At 41.0% G+C, this 16309-nt stretch overlaps 1 protein-coding gene across 23 annotated transcripts in view; it reads right to left on the reverse strand.

The window, feature by feature from the left end:
• Positions 1 to 11994: 11994 nt before the first annotated feature.
• SNAP91 (synaptosome associated protein 91) overlaps positions 11995 to 16309 on the reverse strand; it is a 63806-nt gene continuing 59491 nt past the window's right edge. For 21 of the 23 annotated variants that reach the window (XM_038131172.1, XM_038131186.1, XM_038131185.1 and 18 more), the window contains 3 exons: positions 16203 to 16307; positions 14685 to 14785; positions 11995 to 13426 (listed from right to left, as the gene is read on the reverse strand). In XM_038131172.1, the coding sequence (XP_037987100.1) occupies positions 14693 to 14785; positions 16203 to 16307 (198 nt within the window). In that variant the 3' untranslated portion in view covers positions 11995 to 13426; positions 14685 to 14692. The remainder of the gene's footprint in view (positions 13427 to 14684; positions 14786 to 16202; positions 16308 to 16309) is intronic. The other 2 variants (XM_038131175.1, XM_038131173.1) reach the window with 1 other exon arrangement.

Here is a 16309-nt window from a genome sequence, read left to right on the forward strand (position 1 = left end):
TTCAGGGAACAAAAATAGAGACCCAGGGGTGACAGCTGTGTCCCTTGCAGGCCATTCCCAAGCCACTGGCACGGATGTGGTTTCCTTGGTGGAAGATACGTTCTTACTCATTTATGGATCACACACTCCCTTGGGCTTTGGGGGGCTTGAACTGGGACCTTATCCAAATGTCTATTCAGCCCTAAAATGTTCCCATACAACCCAGATCCTTGTGCAGGTATTTTCCAGTCCTACTCCAATTTCCCATAGTGTTTAACAAATGTTCAAAAGGCCTTCCCCAAATAACAGACATGCAAATCATCCAAAGAAGTAGCACCTTATGCTGTTTATTATGCAGGTATTCCTGATGAATCATTCCTTCCTTCTGCTTCAAATATGTCTTTAGATCTTGATAATGGCTAATCCTTCACTTTTTATTGCTAAGAAAAGAAATCAGATATACTGGAAAAGCCACACAAATATTTACTTGTGCCTCTTGGCAATTATGTACCCACCATACTTTTTGCAGTTGCTATGGCTCTACTTCTTTTTCATGTGAAAGAGTTTGAAAACTTTGGATGAAACCATATTGGGCTGGTTTTCAGACATATTACTCAGACGCCCTTTGGCTGCAGTTGCAGCATTCTCCCACCCCTCTGCTCCAGTTTAATTTCCAAATTTATGGATAAAATGCTGTTTAAAGTTTTGCTTTATCAAGGATGAAAGCAGCCAGGAGACAGCACACAGCAGTGGAGCTTTGTGGCTGTATCTCTCTGTGGACATTTTGAAGCAGGGAGAAGAGGACAAGAGAAGGCAAAGGTGAAGCCCATGAACAGCAGCAAAAAACTCAGTGCCTTACTGAATGGGAGAAAATGTGATTCCTGTTTTTTTGCTTTTCAAAGGTAACACTAGTTTTTGTATTAACAATTCTTTTGTGTCTGCTTGAATGATTCACCAGTTAAATATTTTTGGCTCTGTAGAGGAATGAACCAATGGTAGTGGGGATACAACATGGCCTTGAACGACAGCAGGGGCTTCCCCTCCCCAAAGCACGCACACTAAAAAGAATGCTAAATTACCCCAAAGGGAATTACTAGTAATACAAAGAGGGGGCAAAAGTCACCTCTAAGAAAAGTACCAATGGAATATTTAGGACAAAAGTTTATGCATAAAGGCAATGGAGGCTTTACAGCTACACTTGGTATATGAGTTTTTCTGCACGTGTCTGTGCAGGACCTTGATGCATTCCAGAGCTGTGGTGAGTTACATGGTGAAAGAAAATCCACCTGCTGGTTGTCTATCCCACCACCACCCCACAGCAACAGGGATCTATTGCTACCTGTGCTACCACACTCTCACTGCTTATTGTGAGTTTGAGCTCAGACCTGGCCTTCATAAACAGTGGATGTGAACAGAGGCTTCCAAGGGTGTGGCCACTGACATTTTAGGTTTTATACATTTTGCTCTGCATCTGCATGGAGGATGTATGAAGCCGTTTTTAACAACAGTGAGTTGAAACAGTAAGCCCTTGTAAATAAATGCTGCATCACATTCTCCTCTCCTTCACAACGCTTAGTCTTGAAGGGAAATTTGACCCATCACATAATGTATATATATTTGCTTATTGCTTATTATACTCTAGCTATTTGTGACCTGTAAATTTCTTTTTCTGAAAGAAATAAAAAGGAAGCCAATACTCAAAAGGGAAAGGAGCTTTGTCACTGTTCAATTTACTGCTCAGTTTACTTCCTTGCTTGCCAGTTAACCTGGTACAACAGTGATCTGTGATCCAATAATGCTGCTCATTCAATTGATGTGCTCGAGTCCTTCACTTCTGGAAACGGATTTTTCCTTACTGGTTCACACTAGATAAAATCAGGCATCTGTAAGAAAACAGTGTTCAAAAGCTCAAAAAAACCCACAAAACCAGCTGCTACTAATTGTATTTCATTATTTCATATCAATTTCCAACTTAATTTCATTCTTTCCTGCCTAACTTGGATTCTTTCTAAGTGAGAGAGAATTCCACTTTTTAAATTATTTAACGGCGCCCATTTTGGGTTTTCACCTCATTTTCTACTCCAGCACCAAACACCTTAAAATTAAATTAAATAATGCCCGAGCATTGCTGTATAACAAGGAGCTTGGGTTGCTTTTTAAGAGAAGCCACTTCAAGTTCCTATTAAGCCAACAGCTGCCAACAGAGAATGAAAGGCAAAATCACTGGAAGTAAACCAGTGTTCACAGCTCTAAGACAACATTTCAAATCTGGAGCTGGCCTTGGGAAATGCTTTCGTAAGCTTTGAGTCGACATAAACACAGGCTGCCAGCTGAAGGAACAATCTTGTGACATCCTTACAAAACAACTCCGGGAAGCCCTGACAGCTCCTGCTGCCAGAGATGCTGATGGAGAGAGAAGCCACTGGCTCTGGACCGCAGCAGCAAGCACAGGGTTTTATCTCCTAGGCACATCCTGCTTTCCAGAGGAAGCTGATTTAATTTCACTGGTATAAATGACTGCAAAAATAGCAATGATTTGATGCTATTAATCAAGTTATACTAAGTGGGCTGCAAATGGCTCCTATCACAAGATCCACTGTTAATGACAGTTTCAAATAAAAAGCAAACGATCCCTGACAGGGAGATCTGCCTGTGTGGGATCCACATGTGCACAACACCTGCAGAAATTTGGCAGAAATTTGGTTGGTAGCTGGCAGTGGGTGAGGTTTATTACACCAGTTATTTGAGCCTACTGCTAAGGTAATGTCTTGTTGCAGCAGCACAGCCTTCTAGGGCTAATCCAAGACAATGCCTGGAAAATGGCAGTTATAGCTGTTTCAGAAAGGTCTTGCAGCATTTCTTCACATACCATTTGTGAAAGAGGACATCACAGCTCTACAGAAAAGGCAGAACCTCCATACTCCAGTACGTACAATGCACTCGCCTTCCCTCCCCTTCACCCCAGTGCGATTAAACAGCACAAATTAAAAGCACTGTAAGCGTTGGAAAGAACTCAGGAAATGCCATGCTTCATCATATCCCTATGGCAGCCCTTGCTTCAGTACTCAAGGAGGAGACAGGGCTGTAAGCACAGCCTGATTGCCAAAGCCCTGCTGGCCCTCATGTGCTCCTCTCTTGCCACAGCTGTCAGAGCCCACATCCACAGCCGAAATTACACAGTCCTGGGACAGAGGGTGCAGCCACTTACTTTTCAAGGCCACAATGTAATTTTCTTTTTTTAATTTGGCAAAGACTAGGCTTCCAGGTAAGTTTTTTTTGACACATAAGAAGTCACGTTCCTAGATCCAGAAGCCAGGCCCCTCTTCTTAATTTGAAAGCAAAATTTTTGTAAATATTTAGGCTTGTCTGGCAACATGATTGTGGAACCAGCTCCTGGTAGAAACATGATAAAGATAGAGCTCAAAAGAACAAGACTGGTGGGAAACAAAGTTACCTTCGAAGCAAATAATTGCTAAAATAATTGCTTTAAAAAAGGCAATAAAATAACACCCATTCTAAAAACGATTTTACAGGATTTTTTTATACTACCTATCAACCATGTACATTAAAAATTTTTTGTTTGTATTGTTTTTATTTTAGTGAGATTTCAATGTCATCTCTTAGCAGAGGGCTTTTTAGGCAGGTCCATCAATTACAGTATTAGGATTTCAGCAGATAGTGTTACTTGCCCTGGGGCAACCCAAAGGCAGTAGGGATGATGATGGTAATTAACCTACTGATGAGACTGGTTTTTGAAAAAACAAACACACAAACAAACAAACAAAAACCAATCCAGATATTATGGCCATTAATACCCACAAAACTTTCCATGAGAGCAGAGCGGTTCGGAAACTGTGTCCTGCCTCTCACTATTGTCCCTTCCATATTCACAGCTGTGGTCATATGAAATAGCTTAGGTTTTCTTGAGGATGGTTCTTTTCCTTGCACAGGTTTCTTCCCCCTGCTACCAGTGTCACATGCATGTGCCATGAATGAGTGCAACTAGCAAGGAAAAGAAACCTGTGCTCTCAGCCTGTTAATGCTACCACCATCCTTATCTGAGAGGCATCTGAACATGCTGTGTCCTGTCTCTTCCCTCACCTCTCCCATAGCCTCCCGAGACCTGCAGCTGCTTCTTGTTTCTGTCTCTCCTGCCAGGTGCATGAGCAGGCCACATGCAGGAGCAACAGAGTTTGAGTCTGAGGAGGATGCATAGTCCCATCTCCTCCAGAGCCCCTCTGCTCTGCCATCTTTGCAGTGTGCTGAATTTTCCCAGGACAGTTCCTGATGCAAACAGGAATACAATCACATGAAAAGCAGGATGTGGAGAGACATTCAGCCCACAGCTTCCCTCTTCCTTCCAAATTTCTTCTTATTCTATAAAGATTTAGTAGTGCACCAAGTCTTACTAATGTCACAAAGAGTCCAATGGTAATGCTCTATACTGATATTATTTAAACAGTCAAATTTCTCCCTTTTAAAGCTTTTTAAAATTGCTTCATTTTAAAATTTTTATTTCTGTTCTTCTTTTCTCTTTTTCTTTTTTTCCAAAATGACTACACACTATGAACCAATGTATCCCGAAGGGCAATTGCTTAAACTACAGTTCTTCAGGAAGGTCTCTAAGAGCACAGAGGAGCATAGGCTGCCCAACAGTGCAATCCTGCTGGGGAAGGTACAGGTACCACAGTTGAACAGAGTGCAGAGAATACCAAGACTGATATGTAGAAAACTTGATTGGCAAGGGTAGTTTGAAGATAAAAGGCATAAGCCAAAAGCATGGCCATGATAACTGTTCACTGCTACTGCAAAGAACAAAGAGGGTATCCCTGTGGACAGGAGAAATAACAGTTCAACATGCAGCAAGGAATGGTCAGGTAATACAGTAAAAAAAACCACTAACTCTTTCAGGGTGAAGGTGACGATGTTCCTCAGTGATGTTTGGAAGGGCTGTGGAATGATGGAGGTCTTCTAGAAAAACCTGCTTTGTATAACCCAGTTTTGGTTTTAGAGCAAGGAACTAGAGTAGATAAATGTGATTTCTCTTATCACCCTGCCTAGCAGTCTTAAAGTGGAACCTTCATGTTCTCTGACTGCATTGCCTTTGCAGTGGAATGCAGAAAGCTGGTTGGTCTTGTTTATCTGAAGCAGAAAGCCAAAATTTTGAATGAAACATTATGCATAGTTATGGTGTTCTTTTATGTTGGCAATAAAATGCTTTGGCTAAGAGAAAAATATTGTATTTCACACCAGAGTCTGTCCCCGGAAAGCATAGATTGGATCAGCTTAGCTCTTTAGTTTGGCTAGGGAAAAATTATTTCATTTCAGTTGCATCTCTCCTCCATCTCTGACAGATCTATCAAAATACTGGATTTACCAGTTTAAGTTTCCAGCCACTGTAGGTTCAGTTTCGAATGGAGAAGTGTGGCTGGCACGAAGAACTGCTACTAGAAAAAAATGTTCTCAAAGCCTGCCAGCTATTTTGAAGGTCATTAAATGACAGAAGCACATCCATGACAGGCTCTTCATGCAAACTGTGCTGAACTGGGTTGTAATCCATACATGAGACCAGCTACTTCATTTTAAGATTTCCAGAGCAACCACTTGCAATACTGCAGTGGTTACTAAAGTTAACTGGTTAAAATGTGAGTTAGGACAATTCCTAAGCCTTTAGACTCAAAGGGGTAAAGGTACAGCAACAACAGCATTGCTGGTTTGAGATGATTTTCCTTGCTAATGACAGAAGCAGCTCATGGAATACAGCCTGGCTTAGGTGTCACTGCTTCCAGGGCTTGCAATTCTTTTGCAGTTCTCTGTTTCTCTAAAATATGCAGTTGAATGGAATGTAGATGATTTGCCCATTTCTCAGTACACACTCCTCATCTAAAGAGACATGGAGGTTGTTAGTGATATGTTTGCAAATTCTTGGAGGTATTTCTAAAAGCTTTAAAAGAGGCAACCCACCCAGATTCAGCCTTCGACATCTGTTTGGGGAGGGGGGAAAAGAAGCTGTCTGAAAAATCTACAAGCCAGGCTAAATGATATAGTAGGATTAGAGTCAATCTTGATGATCAGTCATGAAGCCAAATGTCTAAAGAAAATATTTTAACAGATACATAAGCCACTTCACTGCAGTAAATAATTTCCAGGATTCTAAAATTGCAGGGAAATCAATCCTAGATAGAAAATACTATAATTTGGGTGGACAGAACAGTGTAACCTTCTAAAAATTACATTTTTCTTCACTGAATGTTTATGTGCAAGACATATCTATCAAGACATCTTAGTAATCATCAAGAATGTAATCTGTCCAGCTATGTTTTAAAACCTCCAGGAAATAACTCTCCACTTAGGAACCACAAGGTGCAATTTTTTTTGAGATAACTGAAAATACTGGAGAAACCAGGTAGGCTTAAGTGTACATGGACACATATATTACCTGTCCTCCAGCAACATGGTTAAAGAGCTGCTCATGAGAAATAGGTTTTCTTGGTATGTCAGACTAAAGAGTGTGCAGAGCATTAGAGAATTATACACAGACACACACATTAGTTTTACAATTGCTACTTACAATCCTAAAAAATAGCTGTGTTTAAATAGAAAAATCTGTTTCCTGTTACTTATGTTATTTTGAAAATAAAAACAGTGGTTTTTGTATGGTCTCTGTTAATCAGTGGGAATCAACTCTCTTGTCTGTACAAGGACTATGGTAACAAGGTATTTTCATATGCATATTTTGGATTTTAAAATGAGGGAAAAAAAATTAACCAAATAAGTAGCCTCATATCATTTCACATAAGTTTGGGAAGATGCTTAAAAACTGTCCATGCACGAGCCCAGATGCACTGCTGGGCGATGTGTAAACAACTTAAACTGATGGAACTTTCATGTCAATTCAAAATTAGGTTTAGTTAGATGCTGCCTTGCCTCTCTCCCTGTCTGGGCCTCAGTCATGCCTTAGAGAGTAAAACATTTGAGCCATCCTATAGGAATCACAAGCACACACAGGAATCACAAATGTTTTGAGAGGGAAGCACATCTCCAGTACAATTTGCCTTGGAGCCAGAGGTTCTTTAGGCAAATTCTACACACCCAAATCTTGAAGAAAACGAAAAGAGGCAAGCAGCCGGATTTCCATCAAGACCATTTCTGAAATGAGAGTGATGGGAAAGTAATTCGGGCGCAACGTTGCAAAGTTTCACAAAGAGAACTGCAATACTTGGGACCCAGGCAGCAAGAAGTCACCAGCTACCTGCAATCTGAAATGTATTTAACTATCTATATTTATTTGTATATTTAAATAAATAAATAAACATATATATTTATGAATATTTTATATTCAAAATCAGGACAGCTCATGTCCCACAAAACACAGAGCTGGGAAAGCCCAGTGTATCTGTTCACCCCTGCACAGCAGGATTGATAGACAGGTGCTGTCATGACGGGATGGAGGTGAGCTGGGAAGTGGGGATTTCAATACACTGCTGGAAACCTCTCTCTTCAAGCACAAGGGGGAAGATGTGCTCTATCTCCCAAAGGCATGCCCACAGAAACAGAACCTAAACCCAAATCTCGAACTGGCTGTGAACTTTTGTGCAAAGGCAGATTCAAAGACGCTCTATTACCTAAGCCAGAATTTGTATAGTAAGACAATCATGTTTATGCAGTATGTTGGTCTCAGTGTTACTCTTTCCCCCCCCACCCCTTCTTCCTTTGTTAAAAACTTAGTTTTTCCATGTTTCAAAGAGAAGTGATCTATTTTCTGTCTTGATGTTTTTCAAAACAAATTCAATTCTGCTCTTTTAGTTGGCTGGAGAAAGTGTGGGGTTACTTCAGAAAGGGAGAATCACTAAAAACCCTCTTGACTGATCAACTCAGACTGACAGGGTGTAATTACAGATACATGGTAGACACATAAGGCATAATTTTAAAATTAACTTTGGAATTTAACTTGTCCTACGCTTGCATCTCAGTAGCATTTTAAGAAATCCCTTTTATTTATATGCTGACACACTCAGAGTATGAAAGGTGTCTTTTAAAGCTTGGTGTCTGCTTGCAGCTGTAAATTGTTCCTGTATTTGAAATCTTTTTGCTGACATTTAATGCCCACACTGCAGGCCTGCAGCAGCTTACCAGGCTGAGGGCACAGAGCTGCCCCCTCCCGGGGGGGTCACTCCGTACCCACAATGTTTCAGTGCCCACCCCCTTCCTTAATTACAGAGGGCCTGCAGCCCCAAGAGTAAGAACACACCATTAATCCCCCACACCATTCCCTAGTGCATCCATCTTCTCCTTCCCCTCCTTAATGCATTGATGCATACTATCCCCTCTCCCACACAGTCAGCCTCTTTCCAGACTTGGATAGGCAAAAGTACAGACAAGGTCTAGGGAAAGGTGATGTCCTTGGGAGGGCAGGGGCGGATCCCTCCTACCCTATGTCACCAGATCCTACCAGTCCTTGCACTTTCCTGGAAAACAACTAACCTGTTTCCAACTACCAGTTTAACTCTGAAAGATTGGCTCAGACTGTGCAGGATGTGCCTTCATTGGTGCACTTAGTGGTATGAAATCTCAGCTTCCATCGGAGTGGGATAGTGTTTTGGCAGGAGCTCATAAAAAGATGGCTACTTTAGAATTTTATTAAATTGAGGTAAATGGAGAAATCTCTTATGTCATCGTAATGGGCCAAGACCTGGTAATAATTGACACAGACTCTCAGGGCATTTACAGAAGGCTGATCATTATTATTATTAAGAAACCCATACTTTTATACCCTAGTTCACTACAGGTGGACCTAATTGGTTGTTCAGTCAAAACACCGTCACAACTGGCTAATTAAGAAACCACCCTTTGGTAAACAAATCTCCATAACACTTTCCACATGTTCCACAATACCAGGTGCAGGAAATTAAGAATTGTTTTTCATTCTTTTCTCTGATCTTCTCACAGCCCTTCCCAGAACGATGCCTGGGAAACTTGTGTGTTTCTCTCAGTGGCCAGAGAGCTGCTGCCACACACTTCCATCATAATAAACTATATTTTGAAAATGTGGCTCAAACTTGGCCATGTTTTCACCATGAGCATTTTAACACAGGTGCTTTACAGTGCTGTGCAGAGTGGGCATTCACCAACCCTTCCACAGGCTCTCCAACACCATCAGACTACAGATTTGCTCTCTTTAATCGTTGCAGTGGATGGCACACCCAGACATGTTTTTCTTCACTTGTTTTCTTTTTCCGGTCTACTGCCTTTGCTACCTCCCAAAGGCTACTATTCTTACACCTCTAATTGCATGCAGAGATGTCTTGGGCAATGAAACAAGCATTGGAATTCTGCTGCCCATATCACTTGCAGAGTTTAATTAAGGGAAAGGGAAGAGGTGGTGAAGCTTTAGGAGCCAAGATCTGGAGCAGAAGTATGCAGAAGTATGTCTGCTTTTAAGTATGTACAGCCTCTCTCCTTCTGTAGTCCCATCCCTGAAATTCTTATTTCAACCCCTCATTACCACTCAGTGTCTGCCACTTCCCACACTGCTCACAGCACTAGCAGTATATAACACATGGAAAAAAGATTTTCTATTTTAATAAAATTTCTGATATTCAGGTCCTGGAAGGTCTGAGTCACTAACTCAGTGTATCATCTTTATGTCACTGCCCCTACTCTGACCACAACAAGTTTCACTTGGCTTTTCTAGGCATTAAGAATTATTGGGATGTTTTTCCTTCTCCGTGCAGAGTAAGTTATCTGAGCATGCAGCTCATTTTCTGGGATGAGAGATGGGGAAGGAGGGGCAGGAGCAAATGTTCATGTCACAAAGACAAAACAATGTCAGCCATGGCCACCAGACATTTCATGAACTAGATGCTGTCTGCCCTCAGTAAGTAATACCTCATAATATCAAAGCAAATCAAAAGCAAATCTGCCTTTCTTTCCCTCTCTTTTGCCCCCACCCCAGAACAGCTTTTGCTCTTGACTTTCCTGCTTGTTGTTAGGGCAAGTCACTATCCATTGCAGCTGCCTTACTAAATCTTAAGAATGGAATTTCAGGTAGCAGCCTGACTGTGCAACCACCCTGAAAGGCTAAGGTGGTCCCCAGGATCTTGGAAGACAACTTGGAGGTATAGTTCTCACCATCCAAGCTTTCATCTCTGGAAACACTAGGATCAATCCAGAAGCCATCAACTCAAGCTACAGTACATTTACTGGTAAAATTTTCAAATAAAGCCAATTGAAATTAATGAACAAATGAACAAAGGAGTGGAGTAGAAGGCAATGCTAACTCCAAACATTAAAAAAAAAAATCCATTCTGCAGAATGAGTTGGACTTTTTGGACTTTTTTCAAACCTCTGCAATAGGCTGAATTCAGGTTCTCCAGGTGTTTACCACCCCTTAAGGCACTCATAGCTTAAGGAGGAGCTACAAAAGCCTCATGTGGCCAGAGGTGCCAGCTTTTAAAGAAGTCAGCACACAGGTCAATATCAGCTATCTGAAATTTGTCCTCCCCTCATGAAAAATGCAGGGGAAGGAGACAGTTTCTTCTTTCTGCAGATGGGAGCACTCCTTTCCACCCACTCTTCCCCACAGCTTGTATTGAAAAGTGGTTAGTCATAGCAGGACACAGACACGTTCGTGCCTGGATGAGGAAACTCAGATGATAACAAGAACATGTTCTTGTCTGCAGGCCAGGAGACAACCACGTGGTTGCCTTGCAAGCCAGATTTTATAATTCCTTTGTGCTAGGGAGAGCAAGTCACTTGTTTAGCCTTAGTCAGCATTTGGGGAAATACACTGGTTTTACTTCCCACAGTGAACAAACTTCTAGATGCTTTTCTCCCAAGCTTCCTTTTTTTCCAGGCTTCTATTTACTCACAGGATAACAAATCACACACACAGCTGTTGGCCATGACCTTTACAGAAAACTAACCAAAATCAGGACAAGGGCTGTGGACATGGATGAAGCTAATGCAGAAATCCAATTACTCTGTGGTAGGGGCATGTACCTGGCAAGGAGAAAACCCTCACCCTGAGGTCTGGCCCCTTGAAACATGTAATGTTGTAAACATTTATTTGCAATTCATTGAGTAGTAGCTCATCATTTCAATTTGAATAAGACACTAATGAACTGGTCTAAATATATTTACTTGTTTGGTTATGATTCTCCTCTGAAAATGTTGTTCTCGCTTTGAGAAGACATGCACAACACAGTGGTAAGAAGTCAAGCATTCTCTGCATTTGGCAAGACACAGCACACAGGCAGGGTAGGAAAAACCAGGGTGAGCCTTTCTGGGGATGCAGTTACTGACCTTGTCTAGGTCCTTGTGCTCAAGTAGTGAGGAAACATAGCAATTTGCTGAGCCTTACCCATTTTTAATCCAGAAGATTGGGATGCAACTAAGACCTCATCATAAGGCTGAGATATAAAATTGATGGCTCCTTTATCCTGCCCTGGGGCATTGTGAATCCTGCAGTGCCAGGTGGTGGCACTGTGACACGAGGGTTCTGGGGTCCCCCAAGTGCAGACCTGCCTCCTACCCACCCTTGCACCCAACACTCTTCCAAGGAAGGCCTTTAGAGTCCTGGGGCAGTGCCCAGGAGGCTCAGGGGGCTGTTCCTATCTGTGTTGCCACCGACTGGGCACAGCTGAAACAAGCTGGGAAAGGTAGTGAGATGAGATTATTGATGGGTTATTCATATACATTAAAGAAACAATAAAATCCTCTAGCACACCCTTGGTAATGAATTGGCTGCAAAATCGATGCAATGAGTGCAGAAAGCTGTCAATGAAGCACTTAGGGACATGGATGGGCAGTGGAGGTGGCAGTGTTAGGTTAACAGTTGGACTCTATGATCTCAGGTGTCTTTTCCAATCTAATCAGAGTTCTATGATTCTATAAAAATCATTCCCATATGCAGCAGACTCATCAATCAGTGTCAGGACCTAAACACATTTTTCCCCTCTCAGAGTATATAATTATGCTCAACATCTTAATGAGTATGAAACTGGCAACAAGATATTTACTTTGATCAAGGTGTTTATTGCATCTCAGAGGGCACACATGCACTGGGGATTTTTGTTTTTTGGGGTTTTTTTGTTTGGGATTTTTTTTAAACTGAAATACAAAGAAAAGCCATTTTGAAATTAACTTTTTATAGAACTTTCCCATTACAGTGTATGTTATCCCCACAGCAAATTCAGATACAACCACTTTTAATGGTACCATACATTGATTAAATAGTTCATTTGAAAGACTTTAGGTGAATATCTTTCCAACCCAATATGCTTTTACAGAGAACTGCCAAGCCACTTGTAACACTGATCAACAGTGACCTCATTGAAGAGTCAAGATCTTACACCAAGCCATCAGCAGAAACAGTATGAGAACAAATAAAAATTAAAGGAACACAGTATGTACAGTAAAGGGCATGGATCTCTGGATCAGAATTAAATCTAATCACCAATAGTACAAAAGCTACTCACAGCGCATTCGGGGCAATGAGAAAACACTATCCTAAGGCATACACAGGTAAGCACTAAATTAAGAGATGTACGGAAGAACTGAACAGAGATGAGTAACATCACTTGTAATGTTTTGACTACAGATATACCAAAAAGTGCTCTCGTATTTGAAATCCCTTACTGCCAGCACAACTATGGTTGTTTTTTTTTCCCAACTACATGGAGAGAAACTGACCCTTTACTTATTTTCAGTGCATTTAGCAAGAACTGATAAATATGCCAATTATAAATGCAAAAACTTAAAGAAATAAAATAGATTAAAAAATAAAAACAGCAATAAATATGGTATTCTTTCAGATATGATTTTTCATTCTTGGTAAATCATTGAAAAAGTATTTGTTATGGAAATTTTCTTTTATATTACTTTAAATTATTTTAACATATACAGTGCCACAAAAATAAAACATTTTTTCACGACAATTGAGATTCCTGTGACTGGAAAAAAAAAAGTATTCTGCACAATTTTGTAAGTATTTTCTTTACTATCTGGTATTATCACACTATGTTTTGTAACAGATAAAGGAGAAATTGAGTCCTAGGGAAACTTTGGGTGTCCTCAAAAAGTTATATACATTGAAACCTTCAAAAATCACAGACATTGCTCCAAATGGCTCACCAAACAACAGCTGCATAATCTGCCCCTGTGGGATAGGTTCAGAAAAGCACTAGAAGGCATCAGAAACATACATCCATTGTTTAAATTGTAAAACACAAATAACCCAAGTACACAAATTTCGAGAGAGTAGGGATAACAGCTAAGGTAGTACACATTCCTAATGTTCACTTTCACAGCTGTGCTACACGTTTCAGGAGGAAGAGAAAGTCTGAGTAAGCACTGGGTTTGGTACTGGTGGCTCACTGAGAAACTCTGAGCATCCATTTGTAGTCTGCAAACTCACGTTTTTAGCATCCAGTCAGAAAAAACGCAGCTGTGAATACAGAAAAGTATTAGATGAAAACTGATATAACGAGTTAGTAAAGCATGTTCTGCAAAGAGCACAAAATCTGCTCATCTCTTCACACCTCAAAGGATTTACCATCAGATTCTAGTGAAGTAGCAGTCTTCCCACAGCCAGTTATGAATCTCTCTATTATAAATACAAGTTGAAAGCAGTGAGTCCCAGCAGTGGTGTATCTCCACTCCTGGTTGTCTCTGCCAAGTGCCAGGTACACCTCTCTGGGGCTGGAATTTGGAGAAGGGTGAAGTGGGACTGGGAGATGCCTGCCAAGAGCAGCCTGAATCACTGCTGCCAGCTCCAGTGCAGAGTGGGCTCAGAACAAATTTTAGAATTAAGCTCTAGGAAGGAAGAAAAGTGACTCATGAAGAAGGCTTTAAAGTTATGTAATGATTGTCCTCTCCTCACCTTGTTCTAGACACATTATTCTAGACTTAATTATAAAATCCATACCTTATTTCTGCATTATTATTTTTTAATTGGCTTAAGTGTTTAATTCAATTTTATATTCCTACTTGGCCCTCCAGAATCATTAGAATAGTGTTTTGGCCTTTACTTCTTTCCATTATGCAGTACTGGTTTTTTCTTCTCCTCCATTTTTCTTTGCATTTGTTCTTCCCCATTGTTGCTCTACTCAGCACTGTTCAGGACCCCATGGCCTTAGCATTCAGAAAATGCTCAATTTTTCCAGTGCCTTGAAAAATTGTATGACAGGGTAGAACATTAGCTGACAGCAGTAAAGAGCTGCAAGCAACTTTCCCTTGATGACAAGAATATGTAAGTTTTTCCCCTTTTGATACCTTCACACCTATGATACCAAATCTGTTTCAACACCCACAAGACAGGAACAAGCCTCTTCAGCACTATTTCCCTCCCCTCAGAATTTGTACCCTGCTATCATTCTATGTGTTTCCGCAAAAACTTCAAGAAAATACCCAAACATGAATGCTTGGACAGCATGGAAACAAGGAAAAAATGGAAGCTATGCATTGAAGATACTTTTTTTTTTTTTTTTTTTTTTTTTGGCCAAAAGCAACTGTCAGGAAGAGTTTTCTGTGAGTCAAGATTTCAGGCTAAAGTTAAGAGTGTGGACAGAGAATTTGGTTTTCATTACCATGCATGCTTCTAGCTCTGCAGCTGCGATTTTATCTGTCATATTCAACCTAAACAACATCTGTGTGCCAGACATGTACCAGAGTGTGACATGCTCGAGCAGGCAGCCACAGAATACCTTATCGTTTACAAGAAATCCTTGATGTTAAGATCCGCTAATGGGTCCTTTGTTGGAGGTTTCTTGGGGCTCTGAGTAGCAGGAGTTGGGCTTGGAGAAAGCTGACAGACGCCAGCCAGGAAGGCAGGAAAAAAACAAAGCAGACAAGAATACACAAGCATTAGGTAGACACAGGCAGTTCTCACACAAGCACATTGCAAGCATAAAAAGTTCTCATTAGTCTGCAAGTCCAGCTGTTTTGCTCAAGCATTGTTTGGATTCCATCCTTACTACAAGGTTAACAATGTTTGGCAGGTTTAGTGACTAGGGTTATGGACACTGCAGATCCTAATTAGCATAGCTATGGCGTTAGAATCTTCAACCCAGACAGAAGAGACAATTGTTAGATGTTAAAAACCGAGTTCAGAGGAAGCAGAGTGCATCCTGCAGGGCACTGAAAATCCCTGTTACTGGCAGTTAAGTACAAATTATTTGACATTGGTAATGTAAATAAGAGTCCGAAACAAACTGGAAATATGACTAGATTATACTAAGATTATACTGTCCTTCTTTGACAGGTATAAAAATGATTATTCAATAGAAAACATCAGTTTTGAAGTTCCATGCAAAACTTCTGACTGTGGTGGTCAAATGATTCTCCCACTCTGTCCTTACTCCTCCCCATTCCTACCTCAACTCAGGGCACAAGAGGTACTTTATATGTAGCCCTGCCACCTTGATGACCACTCTTTCAGAAAAAAAATTTCTGTCTCCCATCATAATATTCTTGGTAAGTGCAGAGATAGTTTAAAGTGGGAGGAAAAGCAAGACAGAGTATATTCTTACTTAATTTCAAGTTCTTTCTATTTTTACACAGAAAACCTTGACAAGCTTCATTGGGAATGTAGTTCCCTACATAAAAATTATGGTTTGCTATATGCTGATTGCTTAGTATTTGCAAAACATGGGCAGCCTGGTTTCCAGGGTTACTAGCGAGATTGTACAGCTGCAGCATCAACTTCCATCTCTCTCCTCACTTGAAAGGCAAGATGGACTTCTGACTCACAGAAAGAAAAATACTACAGCTAAATAATTTCCTGCATCTCCTCTGGAAAGGTTTTTTTCTTTTCAGTGGTATTTTAAACCAAACTCTATTTAAAGTAATCGCCTGGGACAGGTGTTACAGCGTATGCTGCATCACCTGCTGAGTGTAGCTATAGTAAATTTTGGTAGGCTGTGAACAGAATAGCAGTGCCTGGGAGTTCCACTTTGAGCTTTATTCAAATATCCTCCAAAACCAGATCTTGGATGTAGTTATCTGTAGGAGACTTTTCAAACCTGCTCCATTGGTCTCATACAAGGCGACTGAAAAAAAAATCCAGGTGGTTCATGTGATTTGCTGCAAAGCAGGCAGCTGATCCTTGAAAACATCTCATTTACAGACCCAGAGCTAGAGTTGAGCTGAGATAATGCACACACACAAGCTACTTTCTAGAGACATGGAGAGCAATTAAACATTGGTGTAGCAGTGATGCTTACCTGTACACCAGGGCCAGCGGCGGCTCCAAACGGGGGCCTCATCATCGGCTGCCCGTACATCACTGGCTGCTGGGGCATCATGGGCACCCCTGCACCTGCTGGGGGCT

Source organism: Motacilla alba, chromosome 3 (assembly GCF_015832195.1).
Source record: "Motacilla alba alba isolate MOTALB_02 chromosome 3, Motacilla_alba_V1.0_pri, whole genome shotgun sequence".
NCBI classification, from domain to species: Eukaryota; Metazoa; Chordata; class Aves; order Passeriformes; family Motacillidae; genus Motacilla; species Motacilla alba.